At 37.5% G+C, this 25,711-nt stretch overlaps 3 protein-coding genes and 1 non-coding gene across 6 annotated transcripts; 2 read left to right on the top strand and 2 right to left on the bottom strand.

The window, feature by feature from the left end:
• Nucleotides 1-661: 661 nt before the first annotated feature.
• LOC127626381 (monoacylglycerol lipase ABHD6-like) lies at nt 662-14,202 on the bottom strand. Its single transcript, XM_052102126.1, has 9 exons — nt 14,092-14,202; nt 12,215-12,334; nt 9,768-9,924; nt 9,475-9,588; nt 8,847-8,979; nt 6,949-7,106; nt 4,315-4,369; nt 4,023-4,123; nt 662-2,776 (listed from the first exon to the last, which is right to left on the bottom strand). Exons 2-9 carry the CDS (start codon nt 12,331-12,333, stop codon nt 2,594-2,596), a joined length of 1,020 nt encoding a protein of 339 aa, XP_051958086.1. The 5' UTR covers nt 12,334; nt 14,092-14,202; the 3' UTR covers nt 662-2,593.
• LOC127626382 (deoxyribonuclease gamma-like) lies at nt 9,825-22,359 on the top strand. Of its 3 annotated transcripts, XM_052102127.1 has the most exons (10): nt 9,825-9,937; nt 16,456-16,589; nt 17,614-17,763; nt 18,351-18,439; nt 18,611-18,703; nt 18,926-19,038; nt 19,125-19,237; nt 20,719-20,876; nt 21,113-21,209; nt 21,868-22,358. In XM_052102127.1, the coding sequence occupies exons 3-10, from the start codon at nt 17,629-17,631 to the stop codon at nt 21,931-21,933; spliced, it is 864 nt and encodes a 287-aa protein (XP_051958087.1). In that variant the 5' UTR covers nt 9,825-9,937; nt 16,456-16,589; nt 17,614-17,628; the 3' UTR covers nt 21,934-22,358. The 3 variants fall into 3 exon arrangements, with proteins under 3 accessions (XP_051958087.1, XP_051958090.1, XP_051958089.1); XM_052102130.1 differs by lacking the exon at nt 16,456-16,589 and having other exon boundaries at nt 9,844-9,937; nt 21,868-22,359; XM_052102129.1 differs by lacking the exons at nt 9,825-9,937; nt 16,456-16,589 and having other exon boundaries at nt 17,537-17,763.
• trnas-uga (transfer RNA serine (anticodon UGA)) lies at nt 15,769-15,850 on the top strand. The gene has a single exon. It is a non-coding gene; the product is annotated as a tRNA-Ser (tRNA).
• A 62-nt stretch (nt 22,360-22,421) lies between the features above and the next one.
• On the bottom strand, nt 22,422-23,583 carry LOC127626383 (protein ATP6V1FNB). Its single transcript, XM_052102131.1, has 2 exons — nt 23,058-23,583; nt 22,422-22,559 (listed from the first exon to the last, which is right to left on the bottom strand). The coding sequence occupies exons 1-2, from the start codon at nt 23,473-23,475 to the stop codon at nt 22,441-22,443; spliced, it is 537 nt and encodes a 178-aa protein (XP_051958091.1). The 5' UTR covers nt 23,476-23,583; the 3' UTR covers nt 22,422-22,440.
• Between the last annotated feature and the right edge of the window lie 2,128 nt (nt 23,584-25,711).

Raw genomic sequence — 25,711 nt, 5'->3', positions numbered from 1 at the left:
TTTGGGGGGGGGGCTCAAAGGTGGACTCGCCCAGGGTGCAATACAATGTAGAACCGCCACTGCTTCTCACGCACCTTACAGTCTAACTGATCCCACAAAAGCTCAATGGGGTTAAGATCCATAACTGTTTTCCAATTATCTGTTGTCCAATGTCTGTGTTTCATTGCCCACTCTAACCTTTTCTTTTTGTTTTTCTGTTTCAAAAGTGGCTTTTTCTTTGCAGTTCTTCCCATAAGTCCTCCTGAGTCTTCTCTTTACGGTTGTACATGAAACTGGTGTTGAGTGGGTAGAATTCAATGAAGCTGTCAGCGGAGGACATGTGAGGCGTCTATTTCTCAAACTAGAGACTCTGATGTTCTTATCCTCTTGTTTAGTTGTACATCTGGTCTTCCACATCTCTTTCTGTCCTTGTTAGAGGCAGTTGTTCTTTGTATTTGAAGATTGTAGTGAACATTTTGTATGAAATCTTCACTATTTTTGGCAATTTCAAGCATTGTAAAGCCCTCATTCCTCAAAACAATGATTGACATCAAGTTTCTTGAGAAAGTGGTTTCTTTTATGCCATTTTTGACCTGATATTGACCTCAAGACATGCCAGTCGAGTGCACACTGTGGCAACTCAAAAACAAACACAAGGACAATGTTAAGCTTCATTTAATGAATCAAATATCTTTCAACTGTGGTTGATATAATGGCAAGTGATTTTATAGTACCAAATGATCAATTTAGCATGATTACTCAAGGATAAGTTGTTGGAGTGATGCTGCTGTCTACATTTGATAAAAAATTACTTTTTCAAATAGTGATGGTGCTGTTTTTTACATCAGTCATATCCTGACTTTGTGATCAGTTTAATGCCACTTTGGTCTATTAAAGTAACAATTTTTTTCCATAAGGGCAAAATCTGTACAACATTCCAAACTTTTGGCCTGCCAGTGTCCATGCACAGTTAATCAAGATACAAGTAAAAAAAAATTGAGATAAAAAGTACATTTCTCAATCGTTTCCAAGTCTTCACATTATTATTGTCAGATATGATGCATTAATACAGATTTGATGCTGCTGGGTTTTGACTAACAAGCAGATCTGTAATTAAAATGTAATTATCCACAAAGTTATTTTTTTGTTTGTTTGTTTGTTTGTTTTAGGACTTTGTGAAAATGTTTGGTTTCATATGTCTTATTACAGGACCTTATGTGAATCTGGGGTGAAGACGAGTTTCAGAGAAACCAGCAAAACTGATTAATTTAAAATGTTAGACAAAAAGAGAGAAGCAAGTTGATTAGCTAACCCTTTCCACATCAAAGGACCAATCAGTTTACAAAATACGAGCCAGTTGGCTTAACATGTCACATGTGAGCGAGCCAATTTGCTAACATGTGAGAAAGGTCCTTTGAATGGTATTATATCAGCTTGCGCCACATCCAGATGCAGCGCCACGTAGAGTTGCAGCGCCACAGAGTTGCAGCGCCACATAAAGTTGCAGCTCCACATAGAGGTTCACAAATAGGTCCTTTTTCATATCCTTAAAACGTGGTCCACTGGGTAGATACAGGATTATAAATGGTAAGATGCTTACTGAATATCTGCAGAGAAGAATGGCAAATCCAGGTATGCAAAGCTTGTCGCATCATACCCAAAAAGGCTTGTGGCTAAAATCGCTTCCAAAGCTGCTTCAACAAAGTACTGAGTTCAAGTGAAGCAATGTTCTCAGGGCTGTTCATGCCATCAAGAAGTGGTAAGAACTTTCTCAGATTTAAGTTGATGTAAGTTTAATTACCCACTACCACACAAGTTCTCCAAAAATGATTGCATTAAAATACCAGAACCAAATGATTTTCATGCAGTCAATGTCAATGTTTCTCGAATGCCGATTCAGGCAGAAACTCATACTAAAAGAATTACTACACTACTATTGAGCGGCGCCACAACACTGCTACTGAATCTACAGCGTGAAACAAAGTGCAAGAAGTGTGGTCTATTCCCAAGCAAATGGCTCTTTTGAGCCGGTTCTTTAAGTGAATCAAAAAGACATATGAATCAGTAGGACCAGTGACTGGAAGAATCAGACTAAATAAATTGACTCACTGGAAATAAGCTAAGAACTGTTACTTTGTTAATGACAGTTAAAATACACATTATGAGTTTTGCTGTAATACTTTCAGCCCATTATATTTTTCGTAAATAACACAATAACAAAACTTTAATAAAAGCATTTCACTTTTAAACTTGCAAACAGTATTGTTATGTGTCTCTCATGTCTGTCAAATCCACTTAAATAAAAACTGGATGGCAAAAAACTGCTGTGATTAGATCAGATGGCGACTGTGCGTTCACTTAAAAATACATTTACTGATTATGTAAAAAGTGGACAATACTGGTACTTCTTATTTAGCTTTTAGTGCAAAAACTGTATGAATACTCTCAGCACCGTACAATTGGGTGCCAAGCTTATAGGTACAATAGCAGTACTACGATCTCTGTAATTTTTCAGTTTCTTGGGATTGAACCAACAACCTTTGTGTTTGCAGCTGAGATCCATAGCTTTTATGCAACCACCAACCCATACATTGCACAAATATATGGTCTAGTCTTATGAAAGTTTCTTCTTGCTGTTGCTGCCTGTGTTCTGTTGTGCGGTGATAAAGTCCATGATGAGCTGGGCAGATTTTCTTGGCCGTTCCATCACTACAGAGTGGCCACAGTTGTCTAAGAGATGAACCTGGCAACCAGGAACGGCCTCAGCGAGAACCGAAGCTCCAGACATGTCTAGCACCTGTAGTAAAGATTGTACATTAGTGTTTTACCCTTTAAGCTCTGAAGGCATTTTTAAGGATTTCCTGTTTCTCTGACATACCCAAAATTAAATCTTATAACTCAACAATAAATCAAAGAGGGTCAATTGTTTATTTTAAAGAAAACCTTTCATATTTTTTTATGATATAGATTATGCTAAATTATAAGACTCTGAAAAACAATTAACAAAAAACTGAAGTCAACTGAAGTTTTTTTTCAAATTTTTCTGATTTTACATTATCTCTGGGTATAAATAAGATAGCTAAAAAAAAAACAATTATGTCAACTGTAACGGACTAAAAATTTTGTGTTGATACAACAAAGCAATAAATGTTTCAGTATTAAGAATATTATTTATCCTAGTGCCCAAAAACATCTCCAAACCAATAAAACATAACAATTGAACATAAGAACTAATTACAAATGCAAATACAACTATGGCTAATTGTATGCTCATTCCCCAAAGCATGCAGGTATGAGTAACGGGATTCAGTTATTCAGTTCCTTTCTGTGTCATTTGAGTCATCATTGAGTCTGTGTCATGTACTTGGCCCCATCGAGCAGTGATCATATGTAATTACAGTGAACGATCATCTCTGCCCATATTTGGATGACTTCCACCTCTGGTTGCAGCAATCTGAATCCTAATATAATTGGTTTAGCATTCCATGATGGACAACGTACTACATTATTTCAGATGGAGTCATCTGATCCAGGAAAGCTAACATGATATTTTATGTTTCGTTTATTTTTCTTGACGTTATAAGCAAAAATGCAGCTTATATCAACACCTATTTACATGTAACATGTATGTTACAGCAATTACTCTCTATATTTTTGTCTGTGTGTAGAACAAATAGGCTGGTTGTTTTCTACTCTTTGAGAGCTTTCCAATGACGCATGGCTATTAGATAAGTTTGATGTTTTTCTAATTAATATGTGCAGTGCAAAAGTATTAATAAATTATCAAAACAGAACACTTTTGATTTATCTGCAAATTTTAAGGCACTTGTTCAGTTTTGGTCATGCATTGTAAAGCACAGCCTCTAAGCTTTAAAACCACACCTATTTTGACTGTAGTTATCTATATTTTGATCATATTTTATTTCCTCGGTGGGCCCTGACGTCAAATCAATAAAGGGTCTGTTTAAAGGTATTTCTATGTAGATTCCACAGAACATTATAGTAAAAATGAAACAGTTGACTAGTTAAACGTTTGGCCATACCTGGTCATTCTTTCCCCAAATAACTTGTAGTGGAGCTGAGATGAGATGCATGCTCTCGTGTAAAGAGTGTCTCGATTTCTCTCCAACAAGCTCCATAAAACCTGCAGTAGACAATGAGAGATATCATCATGAGTTGTGAGCAAACTGTCCAAAAAAAAACATAAAACGAAGATTTTTCTGTAGTAAATAATCCATTCTACATGCTTCTGGCAAAGCTTATTTATTTCTACATACACGTATTTGTTGCTGTCTTCATTAATCTATGGAATCAACAGTGTATTGCGTTACTAACACTCTCGGTAGAAGTCATTGTTTGGAATGCGAACATCAACCAGTCCTTGAAGAAGCTGGAAAACCATAAAATACAACAGTTAGCAGTTTATTCAGATTCATATTCCGATCAGTCAATGTTTGGGGATCCAATCCCTTCATTTTAGCAGTTTCATGACAAGTATGTTCTTCAACATAGAAACAACAGTTGTTTAAGGGACGAAATAAAGTAGGGCTGTTTCGTGTTAATTCAACCAGATTTAATGCCATGGATCAAAATGGCTGTGTATTTCATTATTTTGTAGAACAGGGTCAAAGTAATCATTTAATTTTTGAGCAAAACTACAGGGAAAAGACTTACAAAAGATGGAAGCCTCATTGTTGTATTTTTACCAGAGATAAATAGGTCTATTACTAAAATCTGTTGACTTCAGCAGCCCTTGTTGAATTACATTCCAATAGTGTGAGTTAAAAAATTGGACAAAACACTTTTTTTGTGTTGTTTTACAAAGTTGGAGTGCCCATAACTACAGAAGTATAAAATCTTAATAACCTTTTCAGACTCTCGTTCAAAACTAACTTTATATCTTAATTTTTAAAGAGGTCTTATTATGCTTTTTGGAATTGTACCTTTCCTTTAGTGTGTAACAAAGCTCTTTGTGCATGTAAAAGGTCTGCAGATTTACAAAGCACAAAGTCCACGCAAAAGTGAGAACACTATAGTCCAGCCATTTCTTCTGCTAAGTACTACATCACTATGTAACACATTTGCATAATGCCCACCTAAGGGCTACTTTGGCCATCCCTCAAACAAACGTAGTTATAGCAGGCAGACAAATTATAGTAGTACAACCACAAGCAATGCTGGATTTTCAGGTTACCCCTGAAAGATGGAGCAGTTCACACTTTTTGGGACAATCTGGTGCTTCAGGATCACAACCTGTAAGTATGATTCATTATTTGTGGATTTATCTGCTACCAAGAGTTCAAATGCAGAGTTTTGTGTTGCAGCTTCGGTGTAAACCCAGTGCACAGCTAACCTGCTAGCTAATGTTATTGTGTTGAAATAGTTCTGTTAATGAGCTGCGGGCCCTCTTTTCCCTATAATTATGTAGAATTATGCAGATTGTTTGTCATTCTTACTATCATGAATAGTGGTCAAGTGTGGAGATGCATTTTATTTTTACAAACGGTCATTTTACATCTGCAATCCACGATAGTGCTTGTCTAACTTGCCATATAATGTTATTGGTTTGGTAAGAGTTTACTATTCAGCTGTGGGCCAGCTTTTACCTAAAACTGTGTAACAAAATGGTCAAGATTCTTATATAGTTATCTAATTACAAGCTGTAATGTTACAGCCGCTATCAATGGTAGTCCCCGGCTAACTTGCTCACTAACCTGGAGTAAACCTCAGTTCTACACCCATTCCAGCAAAAGATGACTAATTTAGATGCACTACGTGTCTTTTACTTGAAGCTTTGATAGGTTCACAACAATCAACAGTGTACTTGTAGGAAAGCTACTAAATTAAAACTTACCACTGTGAAACATCCTGCTCAAGTCGTGCATGTGAAGGTGGTTTGGGTCGATCAGCTTGGTCTTCCAAACTTTCATTATCGGCAACCACCCCTGGAGTCGCGAGTTCAAATCCAGAGCGTGCTGAGTGACTCCAGCAGGTCTCCTAAGCAACCAAATTGGCCCGGTTGCTTGGGAGGTTAGAGTCACATGGGGTAACCACCTCGTGATCACGATTAGTGGTTCTCACTCTCAATGGGGCATGTGATAAGTTGTGCGTGCATCATGGAGAGTAGCATGAGCCTCCACATGCTGCGAGTCTCCGCGGTGTCATGCACAATGAGCCATGTGATAAAATGTGCTGACTGAAGGTCTCAGAAGCAGAGGCAACTGAGACTTGCCCTCCGCCACCCGGATTGAGGTGAATAACCGCGCCACCACAAGGACCTACTAAGTTGTGGGAATTAGGCTTTCCAAATTGGGAGGAAAGGGGATAAAATATAAATAAATAAAAAATTGGTAAGGCAAAAACTAACGCCATTGTTACCATAGTTACAATAGCGTATACATAGCTGCTCACGAAGCCTTGGGAGATGAAACTCATGGCAAGGGCCGTTACATTTCCGACACACGCTCTATGCGGTTGACCAATCACAACAGACTAGGCCAGCTGATCAATCAGAGCAGACTGGGCTTTTCGGTAAGGGGGGCTTTAAAGAGACAGGACCTAAATCAGAACGTTTTGGCCAGAGTATGAAGAGCGGGGAAAAGAAATGGACAGTATGAGAAAAATAGCAGGTAAAACTATTCTAGTAGACCCCCCAAAATAAAATTATGAACATGTAAATTTGCATAAAATGGGCTCTTTAAGGCTCTATATAGTTAAATATGAGATATGGGGCACTATAACTTTAGAAAAATAACACAAACAAAACATTTCCCCCATTATTGTACTCCATTGGCATATAATGCAACAAGGGGTGCTGATGTCAACTGATTTTAGTAATAGACCTATTTATCTCTGGTAAAAAGTTTATAATTTCTATGGTTATTTTTTGAACATGGCTGGGAAGCACTTCCATAAGAAGAGTGATTTTGATCTGTGCTTAATTTTTAGTACAATGTATACGCAATATACCTGTTTAGGAATCTTAAAGCGGACATAAAAGCATAATTGCAGCATTTTCTCCATCTCCTCTGCTGTGGAGGGTATGAGTGGTATCCTGTCACTATCCGGAGTAGTCTCCAGTTCCCTCAAATGCTGAACAAACTTACTTTCAGTGGGATACTGAAGACCTGGAAGACATAAGGGAATGTCTGATTTTAGCTTATGGAATAAAATGACTTATTGGGAGACTTTATGTGCTGATAATGCTTCATCTTTACTTTAATTAGTAGTATGTTACTCTGGGCTTCTAAAAGTAACAGTAGATCAACAAAGGCCTTTTAACTTGGACAACATATGACTGAACAATATATGCAAAGCTTTAATTCACTTTGGATAAACGAGTCTGCTAAATGAGAAAATGTAAATGCCATTATGAGGTCATTCTCAGAAAAAGGTGCCATTGGAGTCCCTGGGACTTTTTATTTTCCCTGATTTATTCCCTGTAATCTCAGAACCTCATTTTAATAATTTTAACTCCTCGCAATCCCTTGAACATGTCCCAAGAAACTTTGAAATGGCAGTTATCAATCTGCTTATTAAGAATCCAGGGTTAGGGCATCTGCTGCCTTCCTGGAACAAACCCAAGCACCTTTGTACAATAGGACACAAAACAGCATTCAGCGTGTGCAACATTCCCCGGCACACGATTTTAAGCTTTTCTGGCCATAGTTCAGTAACACTGCTTTCAGAAACAAGAGCCAGCACAGTTTAGGTGAGCATTTGATCTCGTCTGATTCAATCAAGTGTATTTCTGCAATATGCTAGCTAGTAGAGTGAAAAATTCTACAGACGTAAAATATATTCTATTATCACCGCAGCTGTTACAGAACTTGTGTCAGCTCATATGCACAATCTTATTCAACATAAGCTAAATAGATGACTAAGAAAATACACATAAAAGTTAGCTTTTATTCTCCATGCTTCATGTGTTAACAGGGGTGTCTCATCTGTTGATAACGTGAGCCTGCAAACATTCACATAGGCCTATTTTGACTATGTTTAGCTTGGTTCTAAAGTGCATACAGCTTTGTATCAGCGTTCACAATTCCGAATGTGAGGATATACTAGAGAAAAAGGAAAAACAGGCATTTTCTGCTTTTTAAAAGGTGAAAAAAAAATACATATTTATTTAAATGTATTTTTATGTAAAATACTGTATATTAGATTGCATTTTTAGTTCTTATGTGGGTAGGTATTGTAAAAGATTTTCCCTCAGTTTTCATACAGTATATTTGTATACATTTGCCCTACATTGTTAAAATGAGTGAAAATCAAGGCTGTAGCCTCCAGGGGGGACACGTCCCCTGCACTCTTCAAAAAAGGTGTATCCGGTACCCCACACTTTTCCAAGCTAAACCCATACCGAGTCCAAATGTTGGATTTGTCTACAGTATTTTTTGCGTCTCTTTGTAGGTCTTTAGACAGATTTTAAAGGAGTAAAATGTTCTTTTGATGGTACTTGTATATTAATATATACTGTAATATATATCAATACTGTGCTGTAAGTGTTGGGTCTGTGCGTGCCACCTACTGATAGCGGAGTCCCCCCCTTTTTTAAATGACTGCTACACCCCTGGTGAAAATGAAAAGTAATGTTGATAAAAACCTGTTTTTCATTTGAGGGTGTGAAGTTTGTTATCATTAGATGATTAGAGGGAATATATGGCCAGACCTTAAAAGACATTAATTAAATACTTCTAACTTTCATCTGGACATTCATGGTCCATTAGTCTTTCTCCAAGGGTTAAAAATGGCCCTAATGAACTATTACTGACTGACCCAATCAGTATGACTGTGATGTGAAAGAGGCACTGAGAGGGTCCGAAACACAAGACAAAACACTACACACACACACATTCATGACCAACCTGCCGGACAGATGAGCGTTAGACCACAGAGATCGGACGGGTGGCGCGCAGCATAAACTCCGGCGACGTTTCCGCCCATCGACGTGCCGATCAGGTGGAAAGGCTTTTTGTTCAGCTGGATGCTCTTCACAAACTAAACAAAGAAGAAAACAGAAACAAATGAGAGTATGAAATATTACTTTGCCTTAAAGGGACAGTAAATGCAACTTCTTGGGTAAACAAACTGGGCGTGCCTCTTTCAGAAGATGATTGGCTTTTTTAGTGAAATAAAATTGCTATATTGTGTTGCGAGTGGTCTCTCTGTCTCACCCGTATTCTACTTTGTATTCCATTCTGCCACAGCTGTGACTGGCATTGAGTGACAGGATGTTTTTTCATCAAATCAAATATGTTCTGATTTGCTGTGGTTGTGTTGAGTCACATCGAGTATGAACATTTTTGTTTTTTCCTTTTTAGGACACAGTGTTTAAAATGAACTGTAACTTGTGGCATCACATCACCTTTGAATACTAAAGACTAAGTTAATAAAGGACTAGACAGGTGATAAAACATACTTCCCTGCAGCAATTATGAGGACATTCTGATCATGGAGAATTTGTTAACATGCAGGCTTCCAGAACATTCTCACCTGATGCATGCGTCTAACTTGGCCCTCTATGGAGTAATCTATGGCACTGGTCCGTGTGGTACCTTCGTGTCCGGGCATGTCAACACATATCAAGTGCAAATTTTTAGGGAGAAACTGCAACAGCAAAAATAAAAGCAATACAATTTTGGCTGTCACATGATTTGTTGGCTATTTAATGGAATTGTTCATTATTCTTGATCATTTAACTTGAATATTTGGCATTTAAAATCAACAGAAATAACATTTTTGAATTGTGATTTGAACTGTGAAGCAAGAGTTAAGCTGTTTCTTGCCTTGACTATAGTGAGCCACATGTCCTTGTGTGCAGAAAAGCCATGTAACATGAGAAAGGACGGCCGTACGCCTGGAGTCCCTCTGTGAGAATAACAGAAGCGATATCCTTCATGTTCTGCATAATCCACCTGCATCCCCAGCCTTCTCCGCCAGTACCTGTTGAAACACGGTCAGTACATTTTACCAAACCAAACTAGCATTCAATATTTTAATACCATTTAAATAAGTCTGTGGATTGCTTTCACCCTTTAAAAGTTTGATGACGAGTTACACGTCAGGGGTTTGCTTGGTCAGTTTGAGCAATAGTAATAGTGATGCTCGCCTTAGTAAACACCAAATTATACATAAATAATCCAGGAGAAGACTGATATTGCAGGAAAACATCAGTCTGTCCGGCCCAGAGAGAAACAGCTGCTCTGATGGCTGCTTCATCATGTGGAGCATAGTTTGCCTCTAAAATTTATTAACAAGAACCAAAGTCTACTGGGCAGCTTGTGTAAGATTTGTGCAACATACTCAATGTACTCAGCAAGTGCATGTACACAGATTTAGCTTTCTGAAGGCATACAAAGAGCGTGTATTATTCAAAGCTAAAGTTTTGCCATGACCAAGTAAAATATTTCAAACATTGGCATGCTGTACACATGTATTATGACATCATAACCCTTGACCTAGTTTAGTGGCGAGTGGTAAAAGAAGAAGCCTGTTAAACCAACTGTCTTCATAACGGTCATCAGATAAGAGACATGTTAAATAATACAAACTTGGCCAATGGAAGGCAGGGGTAGTGTATAAAACTTGCTAATCTCCAACCTGGTTACAAAGAATCGGGTTACTAAACCTATTTTTACGTTGCTTGTTGTACAGTATGTATCGCGGCAGTTTCCTGGTGAAATGAACACTACATGCGCTACAGCAACAACGACTTTTATTCCTTTTCACACAAATCATGAGTACCGGTAAAATGTCAGATTATCATTTTATAAACACTTTTCACACTGTTCCTCACACAATGCTATCTTATGACATCTAAACACTTTTAATATAGCACATGAATTGTTTTAACATTTGCATTACATAATCAACTACATTTACAAGCTAGTTTGAGAGTGATCAAAATGCATAGTAGCTCAACTGATAGAGCGTTGCACTTTGGGTACGAGTCCTGAAGCGCGAGTTAACACGTGAGCTGAAAGTGTCATAGAAACACTTCAGCAATTGTGTTTTTCATCTCACATGTTCTTTTTCTGTCACTATCGGTTTAGGTTTAGAGGTAAGGAGGTCGGATTTGTTGATTTAAATCTCGATAAAGCATAAACTTTAAATACCTGATCTGTCTGGGAAAACATTTAACTCGCTTTTAGCGCCACACAGTGGACATTTCACCTCGGAACTGTAAGGAAAGAAACCATATCATTTAGCAAAAATGTAGCCATTGTCATGTAATTAACATAAGATTAACCTAAGCGTTTGTGCTACAGACATGAACTAGAAAAATAAAGTTTGTCATGACAAACTTTTATGCTGGTTTATCAAAGACTTGTATGAAAGTTGAAAATGCATTTAGAAAAGCTTGAAGTTTGACCAACAGAAAAGGTCAGATACGTCAATGTAAGTCTATGGGATTTTTGGCCACTTTGAATGTCAGATAAAGGAAAATCGGAGGTCTCATCATTAAGAAAAGTCATAGCTTACTAAGTCAGAACATTCTGAAGGTCTGTACCAAATTTGGCGAAAGTAGCATGGAAGCTCTAGTATATACATGGGCAACATACAGCCTGCAGGCCAGATCAGGCCCTCCACATGGTTTAATGTGGCCTGCGGCTCATTTATTGTTTATTTTTTTACATTGGATATTTCAGTTAACATGCATTGGGACTTAACGCATCTCCACAAGCATTTAACATACCAAGGGTTGCCAGATAAGATATGCAACACCCCCAGTTTGAGATTTATACTTGCGCAAGTTGGAAATATTCTGCCTAATGTTACTTATTTTGTGCAATCTGGCAACCATGCAGACCCCTGATGTAGAGATTGTTAAATTGAATAATAAATTAAAATGGTAGTAGAGATGGTAAAATAAATGTATAAGCTCAGTCTTTATTCAGTTTTTTTAATGCCTGATAGAAAATTATCTACCTTTGTAGAGCAATATAACACTTAAGGCAATTGCAGAATAGTCCCATTAGTCACAGATACACTTCAGAAAATTGAGTACACGACTATTTCTGGCCTTAAAAGATATAAAAACAAAATCAATGCAGAACATTGTATTTCAAAAGTAATACAATGTGCCCCCCTCATACACAAATGCCCCGGAGTGTCCGTAAAGAGTAAATCAATCCATCAGCACATGTTTTCTCTGGATGGTCTGTACAAATGAGCTCTTATGAACTCAGAACATCGGGAAATTATATTGAAGCATCTAGGGAGAAGGTCTCACCAGTGGTAGACTTTAATAAGTGCTGCAGGCCAGAGCATGAAGGAGGCTACAAATGCCAGAATGGGTATCGCCAACGTCCCACCGGCAATGACGAACATATTCACCATGTCCAAATCCATCCTGTTAAACAACACCGAATTGAAAATCATGTTAGACAGTGTCTAATACAGGGGTGCACAAAATTCTGAGTCAGCATTGACAATATGGCATTGAATATCTAGCTTAAACATAAATAAACAGAAAGATTTAGGATTCTGACAAATTCAAAGTAAAGAAATGGTATGAAAATCTTGCGTTCTGCACTATTTCTAGGTCAATAACCAAATAAGCAAATTCATTGCATAGATCATGTCGACTACTTTGAACAAAAGGTCATATTTATTTTTACTAAAATTGTTATGCTGATATTAACAGAAGCATTTCCACGAGTGTACTGGAGACTACTGAACCCCACTGTATGTACATTGAGCACACCCAGTAAACCAATTATAAAATTGTGTTTGAATACATAACTAACCATATCTGCAAGATATTGGCTAGTTTGCAAGATACTGATTCTTGAAAGTCTTCGAACAAGAAAAAAAAAAGAGGAACATGGCAAGAAAAAAGCAGAAATTGGTGCATGCTCAGTATGTGCTGATGTAATCACTAATAGTATATGAGAGTAGAACTGGTGGAAACCACACACACACCACATCAACAAAATATGCCATGGAAACGTAATCAAGAAATCCTGTTCAGACTGGAAAGGTTTCAGCAAATTAAAACGTCTCGGTTACTGTCGTAACCTCCGTTCCCTGATGGAGGGAACGAGATGTCGTGTCGATGTACTGACACTAGGGGTCGATCTCTAGTGTCACTAAATGGACACGACGTGATGTTTAAAGGGATAGTTCACCAAAAAATTGTAATTCTCTCATTATTTACTCACACTCATGCCATCCCAGATGTGTAAGACATTCTTTCTTCTGTTGAACACAAACTAACATTTTTAGAAGAATATCTCAGCTCTGTAGGTCCATATAATTCAAGTGAATGGTGGCCAGAACGTTAAAGCTCTAAAAAGCACATAAAGGCATCATAAAAGTAATCCATAAGACTCCAGTAGTTAAATCCATACCTTCAAAAGTGATAAGATCGGTGTGGCTGGGAAACAGATCAATATTTAAGTGCTTTTTTACTATAAATTCTCCTCTCATCCCATTAGGTGGCGATATGCACAAAGAATGTAAATCAACAAAAACAAAAGAAGAACAATGTGAAAGTGAAAGTTGAGATTTATAGTAAAAAGGCCTAAATTGGTGATCTGATTCTCACCCACACTTATCATATCACGTCTGAAGACATGGATTAAACCGCTGGGGTCGTATGGATTACTTTTATGGTCTTTTTAGAGCTATACATTTCTGGCTACCATTCACTTGCATTGTAAGGACCAACAAAGCTGAGATATTCTTCTAAAAATCTTCATTTGTGTTCTTCAGAAAAGGTTCTACACATCTATGATGACATGAGAGTGAGTAAATAATGAGGTTAAATAAGTTTCATATGCCCTCTAGAGTCTAGGGTTAAAGTAGTATATTAATACATATAAATCCAGACCATTAAAAACTAAGGAAGGGTATACAAAACAGTCAATATTTAGAGCATTGCGTTGTAAATTATGAGACGTATTTCTACTACAAGGAAGCATGAATTCTAATTCACTTGCTATTGATACTCTGGCAATTTCAGATTATAATGCAAGAGATCAGAGTCAGTGTTGGTCATCTGAAAATAGATCTTGAATACAAATCAATGACAGTGAAGAGCATTTGATTTAGCTGCTAAATTAAATGAACAAGAGTTGTATTTGTAATTAATAAGTAGGCCTATACCTTTAAATGTCCGCAGCTTGTTAAATGAATGTGTTGTAACTGGAATGAATGTCCAGGCCGATCAACACAGAGTCCTTTCGCTCTTTATCTGTGAGGCTGCAGACCCGATGCGCGTTCTCGAACAGGGAAGTGCGCTAGATTTAAAGGGAAATACATACGGTGGAGAATGTTGTGCCGATTAAATTTGTTAGTGAACGCTTGTCAGGTGCATATGGAGTTATATTTGTGCCACAATTCTGTGTGCGCAAGATGATATTTTGACCACGCAAAATATTTTGGATGCAGAGTGGGTATGAGGAGAAAGCAAATGTAAGAATTCTGAGCAAATTCACATTCGAATAAACATTATCCAAGTGCAAAATAGATTTTCGTTTGCTCAAAATTTAATTATCTTTGCAAGAAGATTCATTGTTTTACAAAACTGTGTTCAAGCACTTGCAAAATAAAATTTTGTGTGCTCAAAATATCATCTTGCACATGCAGATTTTTTTTGTGCGCTCAAAATATCATCTTGCATGTGCAGAACATTGCAAGCAGAAAATGTTTTTGTGCATTCAAAATATAATTTTGTGCATGCAGAACTCTTTTTTTTGCACTCAAATATCATCTTGCGAAAAAATAACTTTTTGAGTGCTCAAAATATAATCTTATATGTGCAGAACATTGTTTGTGCACTCAAAATATCATCTTGCGCATGCAGAAAAGATTTTGTGCACTCAAAATATCATTTTTCGCATGCAGAACTCTTTTTTGCATTCAAAATATCATCTTACGTGTGAAAAATAACTTTTTGAGCGCTCAAAATATAATCTTATATGTGCAGAACATTGTTTTTGAACTCAAAATATTATTGTGCGCGTGCAGAATTGTGGCACATATATAACTCCATAGGTGCACAACTGACCGTAGAATGACACAATTGGACGGCAAATATAGCAAAATAATGACTTGTTTCTGAGATATAGTCTAGTTTTCCTCCAGAGGGCGCCTGGCAGCTCATAAAGCCGAATCATCCATTGGGCCGCATTCAAATCTCAGGGTGAATTTCGTCTCATTGGTGACATTTGTACTATGAATCTATGAATAAAAAGATTCACATCTGATATGCGAATTGAAATCAGCCCAAGCACATAAGCACTTAAACTGATTTTACACTCATCATCATCATCATCGTCCAGAAATCACAAAACGTGATTGGTCCATCCTGACCAGCGATGAGAAAAGTAACAGTTCCGGTAACAGCTCATTACTTCACAAATTGGCCGCAAATCTACAAACATTTTAAACACTAAACAATCCTTTTGGAGTGTGGACTGTCACGAATTGTTGCGTTATAAGAGAAGTCACGGACAATTTTGCGACAAGCTGGGTATCAGTTTACGGCTCCCACCCATTCGTTTGTATGGTATCAGCAAACAGTGACTTACTGTCGTAACACGTTTTTTGACATTTAGTAGAGCCGCTCCACCTACTTCTCTTTCTATGGGACTACGCTCGATTTAAAGGGGAACGTACAGTGTAAAACAAGATCAATCTGGCCTGAATGGGAAAGACGGAAAGGAAGATTAGAATAAGTACATGATGGAGTAAATTATGAGTTCCCAATAATCAAGACGCGTGTGTTTATAGATAGGACACACTGTTTGAATCCCGTTCAAGACCACGTTGCGTTTTATAGCTGCGATGGCCGAGTGGTTAAGGCGTTGGACTTGAAATCCAATGGGGTCTCCCCGCGCAGGTTCGAACCCTGCTCGCAGCGAAGGTTGATATATTGAAGCCGGACAGGATCTTTAGAAAATCACGAAAAAGATATCAATGTCTTCAGAAGGTTGTCATATTTATAATGATTGTTGGACTACATTTCCATACAGATGTCGTACCACAATACTGACTCAAGTGTAGTGTACTTACTGTAGACAACTATTTTAAGGGTCATTATCAAAATGGGCAACAAACATGTCCCTTTTCAGTCATAAAAAAGATTCCAAATAGTCAATAAACCCCATTTAAAAGGCATCATTCTATAGCCTAACCTTTTATTAAATCATATAAAATGTTGTTTTGGGGTTTGTTTTGCACATTTTTAGAAATATATATTTGAATTTGTTTGAAATATGTTATTGGTGTTACGGTGTGTAATGTTCATGTGAAAGATTTTAATTGAATAAAGTTTGAATGATTAGATTTATTGATTTAAACACTGTCTTAGAAAATGCATATTTTAAAGGGGTCAAAATTACTTTTTTATTATTTTAATATGTTCCTTAACGTTAACATATAGTATTAGTAAAGGTTTTTTGTTCAAAACACAGTCATATATTTGTGAAATGATAATTTTCTACCCTCATTCTGACCCTCTGTCAGAAACGGTCAGTTTTGGTGCTGCTTCTCCTTTAAGACCCACTGTTCTGATTGGCTCTCTGCTCTCGGCTCTTGACTGACCTGCTCTCTCTACTTGCCATCTCACCGCTACTGGATGGGGCTACGGAAGTGATAAGGTAAAGTAGGCGTTAATGTGTTGTTGTGGAGGCGGTCAGATGCAAATTACTTACACAGTGTGACATCACAATGTGGAGGACGTAGAAAATGTCGTTTTGGCAGCTTGGTTTCAACAAATGCTCTTTTTGCAGCAAGGAGAAGTTTTGAGTTCTGAAAATTACATTTGGTTTTATAGTAAAATGACCTCTTTTATGTCAAAATATCAAGGAAATGTTTATTCCTCATGTCATGACCTCTTTAAGAGAATTTGTCACTGGTGCAAACCTTGCATTCAGTTAAACACAATTAAACAAGAAAAGAACAACAGTCACGTTGTGCTTTATGATTAAAAATCATTTCAAAATGTTGCAAGCAATTTTATCCTCAGCTAAAACTGAACAGAACTGAATTGAACATTTTCAAATATATTTATATTATATTTTAATTATATTTAGCAAATCGGAATGCCGATTTTTTGTTAGTTTTGAAAATGACCCTTAATATTAGCATATTCCTATTTTAAATGTTTTTTATTCCTATTCTTTTTATGGCATTATTGATCTCATTACATGAGAGACTAAAATATTTGTACTTAAAAACATTTTATAAAATATTGAATTGAAAATAGTGAAGCTAAAAATACACTTTCCAGTATATATTCATATAAATTCAAGATGTTGAAAATGTTTATGTTAATTTTATTGGAAACTACCCATATGTATTTTAGTTTGTCCTTGTTCCATAAATATTTAATAGTTGTAAATACATTTATTATTATTATTATGTAGTCTTTTTAATAATGTCCAGGGGTGTAACAGTCATTTAAAAAAGGGGGACACAGCTATCAGTAGGTGGCTTGCACAGACCCAACACTTACAGCGCATCCCCCCCCCCCCACACCCGGCTGCTACGCCCTTGATTACATCTATATCATTTAATGACATTTAATGAGAATGCATTAGTGGGTGTTCTCCACTGATAAAAACTGAAAGTGTTCGGTTACAGATATTTGAGGGAAGTTCACCGTTTTGACTCTCATTCAAGCCAACTTCACTCAGAATGACGCTGACCAGAGCTCTGTTCCTGCTGTTGAACCTCGGAGGAGCCCTGACCCTAAAGATCTGCTCCTTTAACATAAAGTCCTTTGGAGAGAGCAAAATCTCCAAACCAGATGTGATGGACATTATCCTGGAGGTGAGATTTTTGGTTTCATTTTTAATTTGCATGCTATTTTTTTAAATAAGTAATGCCACATAGAAACCATTTTTATGGCTGTTATAGGGTATATATTTAAAGGTACTATATATTTCATAATTCATTTAATTGTGTTTTATTTATGTTTGAATGCAATCCATTACCAAGACTGACCCATAAACATTATATGTGATGTACTGGCCCTTGATGTGCTTCTGTTTTAAATAAACATTACATTAATGCACTTAAAACCAGATACAGTTGTTTCTCTATGTTTTGCAAATGAGAAAATGAATGCATAACCATTGTAATGAGTTCCCCAGAAGATGCACAGTTTTTTTTACATTCATTGTGTCAAAACAGGAGAACAATTGGGAACAGGATATACTGCCGTTCCCATTGTAGTTTTTGCTGTTGTTTTGGGGGGCGCTCAGGCCTCTGAAGGACAATGATTTCTTTCTGGATCTCCTCCCAATGCGTCAAAGTTTAGCGCTTGGTGACTCACCAACATATCTTGACAAAAGTGCAGTAATTTTCATGGCATGAATGAATGTTGGAATATAGTTTTTCTCCCTATAACACTGCAGAGTATCAGTCGCTGTGACCTCATGCTTGTTCTGGAGATCAAAGATGTGAAAGGAAACGCATTCGGTCAACTCATGACTCAACTGAACAGGTACCTCTGCTGTAATATAAATCTACTGGCACTGCAATTGATATTGATTGATGACAGCTAATGTATTGTAATATGAGAGCAGCTAATAGTCATAATGTCAAAGTAAAATGCCAGTCAGTTACAGTTACAGTTCATGCATTTTCCTGATGGTAAACTCGTCACCTTTTACAGCAGGTACAGAACCCGAGCAGATGAATTTGGTTACGTTATTAGTGAGAGACTGGGGAGAAAATCATATAAGGAGCAGTATGCTTTCATATACAGGTATGTATGATTCTTTAACAAAGATGATTAATGATTATATAAAGTGTTAGTATGCATGCAAAAACAGATTTGTATGGTTTTGTTTAGCAGTGTGCATTGATGTACTTGGTTTCTGTACATTTACACAAGAAGGATGCAAATGTGATAAATGCTGAGTTGCAATAAGTCCAAAAGTATTGAAATATAATCAGGCCATAAAAATGCTCCTCATGGTCATATTAGGCAGAAGAGGGTGTCTGTGAATGCAGTCTATCAGTATCCAGACACACAAACTGGAGATGAAGATGCATTCGCTCGAGAACCGTTTGCCGTTTGGTTTTCGTCTCCAAAGACTGGTGAGACAAATAACATCTGCAAGGTGAAAGATTTTACATTGGCTATCGAAATGAGGGCAAACATATTTTTGTCTGTCTTACAACAGAAATCAAGGATTTTGTCGTCATTCCTATTCACACAGTCCCAGAGGCAGCCGTGAAAGAAATTGATGAATTGTACGATGTTTATCACAACGTCTCAGAACTGTGGCAATCAGAGGTGAGAATTTCTCAAGTTGAATTGATCATGGTCTGGTTTGCAAAATACACTGATAACAAAAATGTCATATGTTAGAGGGTAATAATATTTAATTAATATCACATGAACAAGAGTGCGATATGGCCCTACATCAGCACTGTTGTGATTCGGCCGCAGGTCGAGTGCCGTAGGTAATTACAGCAGTGCTGATGTAGGGCCATATCGCACGATTGCGAGTGTGATATTGCTTATATTCAACAGTTCAATGAACAAGTCAATTTAAAAAAATAAAAACGCATTTGTGCATGGAACTACTTTCTTACGTGATGGATCAGAATCTGCCGTTGCTGGTTCAAAACAAATGATGCGTCCAAGCCTCCGTTAGTAATTCAAAAATGTCACTTCAGAAATAGTATCACGGCTTGTTCTGTTTCTAACAAGTTATTGGATAAACAAGGATGGATTGATGGATGTGCGTGCGTGTGTGTGTGTGAGAGAGAGAGAGAGAGTGTGTGTGCGATCACTTGTTGCCACTCCCAATCAAAGATGCTGTCAGCTTTCTGAAGGTCAGCTTTCTCAGTGGAAAAATAGCGTCCAAGCAGGGGTATTTCTCCCTATTTTAGATAAGTGCCTCAAGTTCTGTAATCAAACAGTCTGTTGCGTCTCTCAGCTGCGATGAGCCTTAATCCTGAAATTGTTCAATTAAAGCTGTTTAAAACAAGCTTAAGTAGTGTAGTGGTAATACTGTTCTATGTAAACAATGACTAACGGATTCACTTTACGTCACCAACTGGCTCATATTACACACAAATATAATCTTTTGCCACCACCTGCTGGCTAACTTATGTAATTTAAAAATAAAGACAGTAACTCCTAACAGATATGCACTACTCTTACACTTTAGTTTAGAACAGCATGAACACAAGCGGAGTGATACACACACAGTGAAGCGTCCGAGTGCTGATCCTGTCACACCATCAGTACTCATGGAACGTCTCTCGTCCAATCAGATTTGAGGACCGGAACTAACTGTGGTGTATATGAGTATATGCATTCCAACCATAAACAAACAGTGTGGAATTTAATTCAAACAGGACTATTCTGTAAAGAATGTGTGAACATGCTTGACTTCATTTTTGAATCTCATGATCTTAAAAACCTTCAATGCTTGAAATATGTTTTGTAGATAAATAGAAACTGGGGCTCACACGGGATGAATATCTTTAAAAAATAAAAGCAGTCAACAAGTCTCCAGCATACATAAGAGTTTTTGATTTGGTCGCTTCATAATTATCATACTTCCCATACTTGTATTTCATAGCAATGATGACTTTATTATATTACACTAGGGTATAGGAGTTGTTTTTCTGCATTACTGAAAGTGATCCACACACCTGGTCTACTGTGCACCTGGTTTCACCCACAAAGCGTCTTTGGTTTCTTGGCGTCTTTCTGAGTTCCTGTTTCCTAACTCAAGTGTTCACCTGGTCTAATTGTGCCAGAACTTCATCATCATGGGTGATTTCAATGCCGCCTGCGGTTACGTGCCGAAGAGACAATGGGTGAACATCCGTCTGCGATCTGACAGTCAATTTGTGTGGTTGACCGGGGACAAGCTGGACACATCAGTGAAGGTGTCAACCAAATGTGCTTATGACAGGTCAGCAGCTCTTTAGGAGAACAGATGATTGAACACGTCATGTTAATAAAGCACTGATATGTTGATGTACTGGACACATTTCTTAATGGCTGAAGTGGATGTGCTAAAACTTAACATGAACTTGAACTGTCTTTACTACTTTGACCTGATGTTATGAAGGACACATGGTCCCAAATGCAATCATGGCTAAGTTAATGTCATCCAATGTCTTAATATTCTCATTTTCCGGGCTGCAGGGTCGTTCTCCGTGGAGAGAAGTTGGTTGAAGCTGTGAACCCTGAATCAGTAGAGGTGTTCGACTTCAAAGATGAATTTGGACTCACTGAGCAACAGGTAAATAATATAAAATGAGATTCAAATCTTTGAGTTTTTGGAAAAGTTCTTACTCAAACATTTCTAAGCCACTAAATAACTGACACTTATTATCTTATAATATTGGGTGTGGGAGTGGTGCTTTTTTTGATAGCATAACTTCAATTTTTTTCCTGCTTGTAATTAATTGAATTAATCTTAATATATTTGTAAAACTTTTTAGATTTTTTTCCATGATTTGAGTTTCATGCACTAACGTAAGAAGGAAAGTCTCGACTAACATTTAAATGACTATAGTCCTGCAATAAAGTCGAAACAGGCCTCTCACTTAAATCCACCACCTGTTTCTTTCAATTTCTGCTTTGTGTTGAAGCAGTCCATAACTACTGAACTAGGACCAGTTTCACATTGCCAAATCCAAACCCTAAATAGATAGTTCACCCAAAAGTTTAAATTCAGTCATTGTTAACTCACCCATGTGTTGTTATAACCCTGTATGACTTTCTTTCTTTTTCTAAACTCAAAGGTAGAAATTGTGAATACAAATGTTGCGCTCAGTGATGTCATACAATGGCAGTTTATGGTGACCACCTCTTCAAGCTTATATATATATAGACCCAAAGACTATACTAAACCATAAGAAATACTAACAGCACTCTTATCTTTGTCTATTCTCCAGGCTTTGGCAGTGAGCGACCATTTTCCACTCTGCATTACTGTAAATCAAGCACGGATGAGAGGATAACAATATACTCCTTGTACACTTTTACTTGCCTGCTACAGTTAAGATTGAAGTACAGCTTATATAAGACAATTAATCAGTTAGAACACATTGCCAATTAATCAGAGATGCAGAAATTGTGTGATCAATGGTATTTCTGTAGAAATAAGAGTGCATGTTTATTTGAAAGGAGATGAAAAGCTTCCAGTGCTTGTTAATTATGAACCAGCAGTTTAAAGTGTTGGTTTACCGGTTGCTATGAGACTGTAAGGATTAGTTTGCAAGTTTGTTCATACATTTACACCTCTATATTAATAATTAACTCCATTCATGACAAGATATCGATATGCTGTGTAACTAAATAAAGTCTTAATGTTCTATCAAATAATTTTTCATTAAAGAGCTTGTTGCCATTGTCATGAGATTAATTGCTTCAATTTAGACTTAGAAGGTGAGTTAAAGTTCGTGGGAAGGAAAAGACATTTTCTGTTCAGTGTAAACAGTTCTGAAGGCGAGAAAGACGGTGACATTTCATCCAAACTGATCCGTTGCCGTGGGAATATTAAAAATGCCATTCCTGGCGTAGAATGTGCTCCTCACAATCCCAGATCTCCCATGGGCCGGCGTCTTGCAGTCCATCTCATAGTCACCTGGGGAACCATAAAGTCAGTTCAGTGGAATATTTACTCTATAAAGCATTTATCATTACACAAATCATAAAACAGCAGCTTCAGCATTAACTATTGTATTAGTTAACTTTACAGTCTGTGGTTTGCTAAAGCAAGTAGCACTATTACTTTCGCTCATACTTTGGGTTATGGATTTAAAACCAGAAGTGCTGCAGGAGGAGATGCGTGCTATTACTTTTCTAGATAATTTGGCTGGTTAACATCAAAAGAAAAAAATCCAATAGATTTACATTGAAGCAGGAACCCTTACAATATCCAGAGACCAGAATAGTGACTTTTGGGTGTTTTTTGTTTAACTTGTGCAAGTACGCAATCACCTGGCAACCACATAGTTATGCCCTCGCAATTACCGAAAAACAACCTAGCATCATGGTGGTAACTTTTACATAGGTAACCACCACTCTAGTTTTCAAATCAAGCATTTTATCCCTGAATTTCCTAAATTCCCACTTTCCTTACCTAACCTCCAACCATAGTCCCAGGACGACAGGATTGGATAATCAAATTTGTTCTCCGGGTCTTTTTGGGCACGTTTTCGCAGATACAGATGTCGTCCTTTGCCCTCTTTGGAAAAGCCATGGTAGAGAGACTCTTTGATGTGTGGGCTCACAGGCCTCATCAGAGGGGCCTCACTCAGGGACCGCTTCACCAAGACAGGGGCTCCTTGTTTCTTCTCAAGCTTTTGGACCACAGGAGGCAGTACGAGTTTACTGACAGTCGGGGGGTTAAACGGCTCAATTGACTTGGACCTGCGAGTTGTGAATCTAGTCGGATATTCCTCGCTGTATTTCATCTTCCACGCCAGTCGTGTGTAGGCCTCCTTCAGAATCAGTTCACGGTAGAAGTTCTGGTCCTGAGTGGTGAGCAGGTTCCTCATGTCTAGGTTGCAAGAATGCAGTCGTTGTTTGAGTCTCTCTTACTGATTAATGGGAGAGTGCATCCACAGAAACCCAAGAGGAGTCTGTTTACTGTACCCTGCCCACAATTGACCAATCAGAGGACAGATCACTCATCGGGGAGACAGTGGAGAGGGCATATAACACTTTCACTCTGTCACACACACAAACACACACACACACACACACAAAAATGTGTTGACAGAATAACAAAAGAGACCTACGCTACTCTACAATGCAGAAAAATATAAGGGTTTCTGCAGAAAGCATCCAAAATACCCAAGAAATGAGGAGAAAATCTCAACATGGACCTGTACTGTATAATATCGCCTAGGTCATAGCCCAGCTGATATATGCATATTTAAGTAAATACATAAAAATATCTTACAAACAAGCCAAGTTTTCACTTATGATACTCTTGATGGAAATTAAATAAAAAAGCAAGGACTTACTCTGTTAAGATGAAACAGTGATCTCTTAACCTTGTGCGACTCCGTATCCACATGCGTGGACATTGTATTTTGGCTTTGCTATATGCAACACGTACTTTCAATGAATTTAAACTGACTGAATAATGTTCACAATACTCTAGGCTGTCATTTAAGGGTTAAAGTTCTGTCCCACCAAGTCACATGACACCAGGGCTGGACTGGGAAGAGAACTCGGCCTGGGATTTTACATGGCAACTGGCCCAAAGGGGGGAGGGGGGGGGGGTGGGGTTCGCTGTCCTTTGCATATCGCGGTGCCGTTTTGTTGTCCGCTCTGTATAACGGCGCGGCTCATTTTTGCTTTTTGAGGCCCACGTTTTGCGGAAGCATCACCGGCCCGCTCGGTTCTGCCAGATTGCCAGTAGAGCCCTGCATAACACAACAACATGACATCAATTTCCGTAAAGCACTTCTGTGGGTGCTGAGCCAACAAAAGTGCCTCTTTTAAAAAAATGTCTTTCATTTTTTATTGAAACCTGTTTGGGTGTAAAAAGTAGCGTCTCTAGTTTAATTTGATATGCCACTTTAAAAAATGCATTAATATTTTAGTGTCAGCGTGCTGATAAACATGATGTCCACATATGGGGATTTTGGGACATTATTCCCACAAAACATGAAAAAACATGTTAACTATTTTAAATAACTTTCAACATTAACAAATGTTGGGTTATTTTGCTTAATTGTAATATAAATTTTATATTAAATTATTATTTTATTTTGTTATCACTGAACAATATGTTTCCATTCATTAATATTAGTAAATTAATTCATATATTTACCGTTCATTCACATTGATAAGCAATGGGTTCATCCAAAAACTGGAAAATGTTGCTTTCAGAGGCTTTATATGGAGTTAGGATGAAATGAAGGTGTATTTTGAACTGTTCTGAGACCAGTGCAGACAGACAGCACACTGGAGGTTAAGTCATTCACTAAATAGGGAGCAAGGGAGCATCCTATAGCTCTCTATACAGTTAATTTAATCTTCCTATTTAAAGTTCAGTTTCCGGCTGCAGATGATGTTTGGATCTCTCAACATGTTTGACACACATGGGACAATGATCATCAGTACATAGATTCACAATTTATAATGCTAAATGTTATTTTAACATGGATGGCTGTGATTGGATGATGCTGGACATTACTTTGAATCTGAATAAATTATGCACATTTCTGATGTAATGTCTGTAACATCTCAAAAACATGAATAACCAACAGTCCTGTAAACATAATACAATATTTGATTAAACATTTCTGACTTGTTATAGCTTGGTATTATTTAAAATATCACAACTTAGTCCCACTGCCCACTTCCATCAATGTTGGACATCATTTGTTAGGAATACTATTTTCTATATGTATAGGGGCTAAATGTGCGATCTCAGTGAAATATGGCAGCCCTTAATCACCCCTGATAGATAGCACATGTGAGGTATACATGATGTGTGTGTTTATCTGGAAGACGTCATTTTTTACGTTGTTTGCATATCTGCAATACGGTTTGTCTTTATGTTTCGGATGTCAATAAAACATTCAGCAGACGTCTTTGAGATGCTTGTTTGTAAATATGATCTTTATAAGATGTTTAACAGATGTTAATTAGATTGTGATATTTGTTTCCATATAAAAAGATCTAAAACAGACATCTCGGAAATGTATGTGTGCTATCTGGGAAGGTTATTATGGTAACACCATAATGTGCATTGTTTTCTGTGTTTAGCAGGGAAAT

This window comes from Xyrauchen texanus, chromosome 32, assembly GCF_025860055.1.
Source record: "Xyrauchen texanus isolate HMW12.3.18 chromosome 32, RBS_HiC_50CHRs, whole genome shotgun sequence".
In the NCBI taxonomy this organism is placed as follows: Eukaryota; Metazoa; Chordata; class Actinopteri; order Cypriniformes; family Catostomidae; genus Xyrauchen; species Xyrauchen texanus.
Note: the sequence above shows the minus strand (reverse complement) of the source record. Positions and strands in the feature narration are given on the sequence as shown.